Here is a 3448-nt window from a genome sequence, read left to right on the forward strand (position 1 = left end):
GATAAGGTACCGATGAGCATGATGCAGTCGAGTTTCCCACATTTGGGGAAATCGCAGGGGTCAGCACACCTGGAGTGCAATGGGTGAGCCTCGCCTTGGGGAAACAACCTTCATGATCATGTTATCTCCCCTGCCAGGTAAGTTTGATGCTGTTGGTTTAGTGACCACATTGCTTGACAGAAAGTATCACAATTCTTTATTAGGTCAGCGAAGATGAAAAGAAAAGTACTTACAAAAAAATAAAAGAAAAGCTACTAACTATAAAAGAGACTCAAGACGCTCTGGCTCAATGCACAAGAGATGTTTTCTAATTCCTATCTCCTATAAGTTACCTCAAAACATTGCTCTGAGTTGGGGATGCTCTGTTTCCACCTGAGTGGTTCACTATCTCTTAGTGGATGCAAACTAGACTCTCTCCAGATTCTGACTGGACCCTGAGTTATCCTGTGGGGAGGTGATGACCAGCAGATTTCCTGGGAGCTGATGAGAAGCTGAGACCTGGTGTCCCTGGAGTGTGTGATGGAGCCAGAGCAGAAACTGGGGTGTTGTAGCTGGGGATCCTAGGTTCAGAAGAACATGAGATCAGAGGCTATCATGGGGGTTGCTGGGCACTGATTTTCCAGGACATAGATTCTTCTCAATGTATTAGGTATATGGGAGGGACTGGACTTCTATGAAAGAAACTAAATGTAGAAACCTGGCGAGAAAAATACCAGTATCCTTTATTCTGACATTAGAATGAAAGTTCTTGTAAATTTTTTTCTAAGTATTTTTAGTGGACTTATTTATTCAGAGAAGGCTCAATTTAGAGCAGTGGTCCTCAAACTCTGGGCCTCGGGCCACATATTGTATTTGTATCTGTTTTGTTTCTTCATTGCAAAATAAGATCTAAGATCTATGCAGTGTGCATAAGAATTCGTTCATAAGTTTTGTTTTTACTATAGTCAGACCCTTCAATTGTCTGAGGGATAGTGAACTGGCCCCCTGTTTAAAAAGTTTGAGGACCCCTGATTTAGAGGAAGGTAAAGGAAAGCAGAAAGACACCACCACTATAAAAAGAATTTCCTAAAGGAGGTCCCTGATCTATTTATCTATAAAAGTATGTGAATCTTACTCAGCTACTTCACCTAGATGTGGCCCAAGAGATTGTTCAGAGTCTAATTAATATCTTGATTATTGTAATGATCATATTTCACACAAATATACCTATCTGTATCTTTCATTAGTCCTAAAGATTATCATGTGCATGAATTCAATTTTTCACATTTATTGAGGTCTTTGCTTATTCATTTATTTCTCTTTATTTTATATTTACTTATACAACCAGTAGCTCTTGGTGCATAGAAAACACCCAAAATATGCTTTGAAAGGTCCTGAGAGATGAAACTCGTCAGGCTAATGCTTTACAAGTAGAAGGGTTGTGTGTAACATCTGGAAACAGATTCCAGACTGTCTGCTGAGCACAATGGTGTACTAGGGGTGGCAAACAGGATTTTTACCCTCACTCAAAATGGCAAAATGCAATATGTGTTTAATATATTGCTGTTAAAATTATATGCTTTTGTGTGAGTGTTTGTCTGTTTTGGCAGGTCACTGCGTGGTGTGGCTCTCTGACTCTCACAGTTTAAAATTTTGGTTCTTTGTGTCGAACTTGTTCGCCACTCCTGGTGTAGCCTTTAATAAAACAAAAAGAAACAACAAAAACAACAAACAGGGCTGGAGCAGTGGTGCAAGTGGTAAGGTGTCTGCCTTGACCTCATTAGCTTAGGACAGACTGCAGTTTTCCCCCGGCATCCCATATGGTCCCCCAAACCAGGAGCGATTTCTGAGTGCATAGCCAGGAGTAAGCCCTGAGTGCCACCGGATGTGACTCAACCCTTCCCAAAACTACAACAACAGCAAAAAAAGAACAAAACAACAAAACAAACAAAAATAAAACAGGGGTGTTCTTCATATAAACTAAACATGTCATGTCCTTGTTGGTCAAAGCCAATTGTATTTCCTTGCTTGTCTACACCCTTAAATTTTCTCTTTATAGCTCATGACTTTACTAAGAATTTCTTTACAAACAACAGTCTCTTCACTGCACTCTTCACATCTTTGTTTCTTAATGTGTAGATCAGAGGGTTAAGGCTGGGTGTGATGATGGTGTAGAAGAGAGTGAGAAACTTCTCGCCCTCCTGGGATTTGCCCTTATTCGGTGGTCTCATGTACATAGAAATGGCTGTTCCATAGAAGAGAGTCACCACAGTGAGGTGGGAGCCACAGGTATTGAGGATTTTTCCCCATCTTGATGCTGACTTGATTCTCATCACAGCACGTGTGATCATCCCATAGGAGATGAGAATGAGTGATAATGGCACTACAAGAAGTACCACTCCAAGAACAAAGACGACAGTCTCAACTACTTTGGAAGACACACAAGCCAGCTTGGTCAGTGCTGGCATCTCACAGAAAAAATTATCCACCTCTCGGTGCCCACATCTTGGCAACTTTAAAGTCAAAGTGCACACAAGTATGGCACATCCTAGAGCAGTTAACCAGGTAGCCAGTACCAGCTTGTGGCAGAGCTGAGGGTTCATAATGACCGTGTAGTGAAGAGGTTGGCAGATGGCAGCATAGCGGTCATAGGCCATCACAGCCAGCAGGACACATTCAGTGGCTCCCAGGTCTCCAGAGATGATGAATTGGAGCACACAGCCCCAATATGTAATAGTCTTTTTGGGACCCCAAAGATTGACCAGCATCTGGGGGACAATGCTGGTTGTAAAACAGAGATCTAAAAAGGACAGGTTGGAGAGGAAGAAATACATAGGAGTGTGGAGCTGGACGTCCAGGTATGAGACCAGGATGATGGTTGAGTTTCCCATCAGAGTCACGAGATAGGAGATGAGGACAACCACGAAGAGGATGCGCTCTAATTGGGGCTGATCAGAAAACCCTAGGAGGATGAAGTCTGTCGCATAACTCTCATTGCTGACATCCACTGCTTTTTCTGAAGCTAGGAGGTAAATCATTGTCAACGGCAACAACAATAACAAAAGTAAAAAATATTGTCAACAACGACAATATATAGTCAAGCCAGAACCCAAAAATCTCTAATGTGTGGATGGGGATCAGATACTCAGGTCAACCACATGGTTTTTCTCCTATGGAATAGTCTTTTGAACATTTCCATTGAGTTAAGATATCATCCTCTTCATATTTAAGTCATGTAAATTAAACTAAACTGTACTGAATAAAAGTCACTGAAATTTTATTTATATCTTAATTACCCAAATGTACTTTTCTAGACAACATAACTTAGCTTATATTTTCCCTAGGTCTTTAACATTTTTTTTTGTTAATATTAGGAGATTTTTTGGAGAAGGGTGGACACCCCTGGCTTTGCTCAGGTGTTGCTCCTGGCACTGCACTCAGGGGCTCTGTGCTCAGGATTGTTCCTGGT

At 41.4% G+C, this 3448-nt stretch overlaps 1 protein-coding gene and 1 pseudogene across 1 annotated transcript; both read right to left on the minus strand.

Moving 5' to 3' along the window:
* Positions 1-16: 16 nt before the first annotated feature.
* LOC125996948 (uncharacterized) lies at positions 17-145 on the minus strand (annotated as a pseudogene).
* Positions 146-2039: 1894 nt separating this feature from the next.
* LOC125995882 (olfactory receptor 2G3-like) lies at positions 2040-3017 on the minus strand. The gene has a single exon (XM_049764841.1). It carries the CDS (start codon positions 3015-3017, stop codon positions 2040-2042), a length of 978 nt encoding a protein of 325 aa, XP_049620798.1.
* Between the last annotated feature and the right edge of the window lie 431 nt (positions 3018-3448).

This window comes from Suncus etruscus, chromosome 18 (assembly GCF_024139225.1).
Source record: "Suncus etruscus isolate mSunEtr1 chromosome 18, mSunEtr1.pri.cur, whole genome shotgun sequence".
NCBI lineage: Eukaryota > Metazoa > Chordata > Mammalia > Eulipotyphla > Soricidae > Suncus > Suncus etruscus.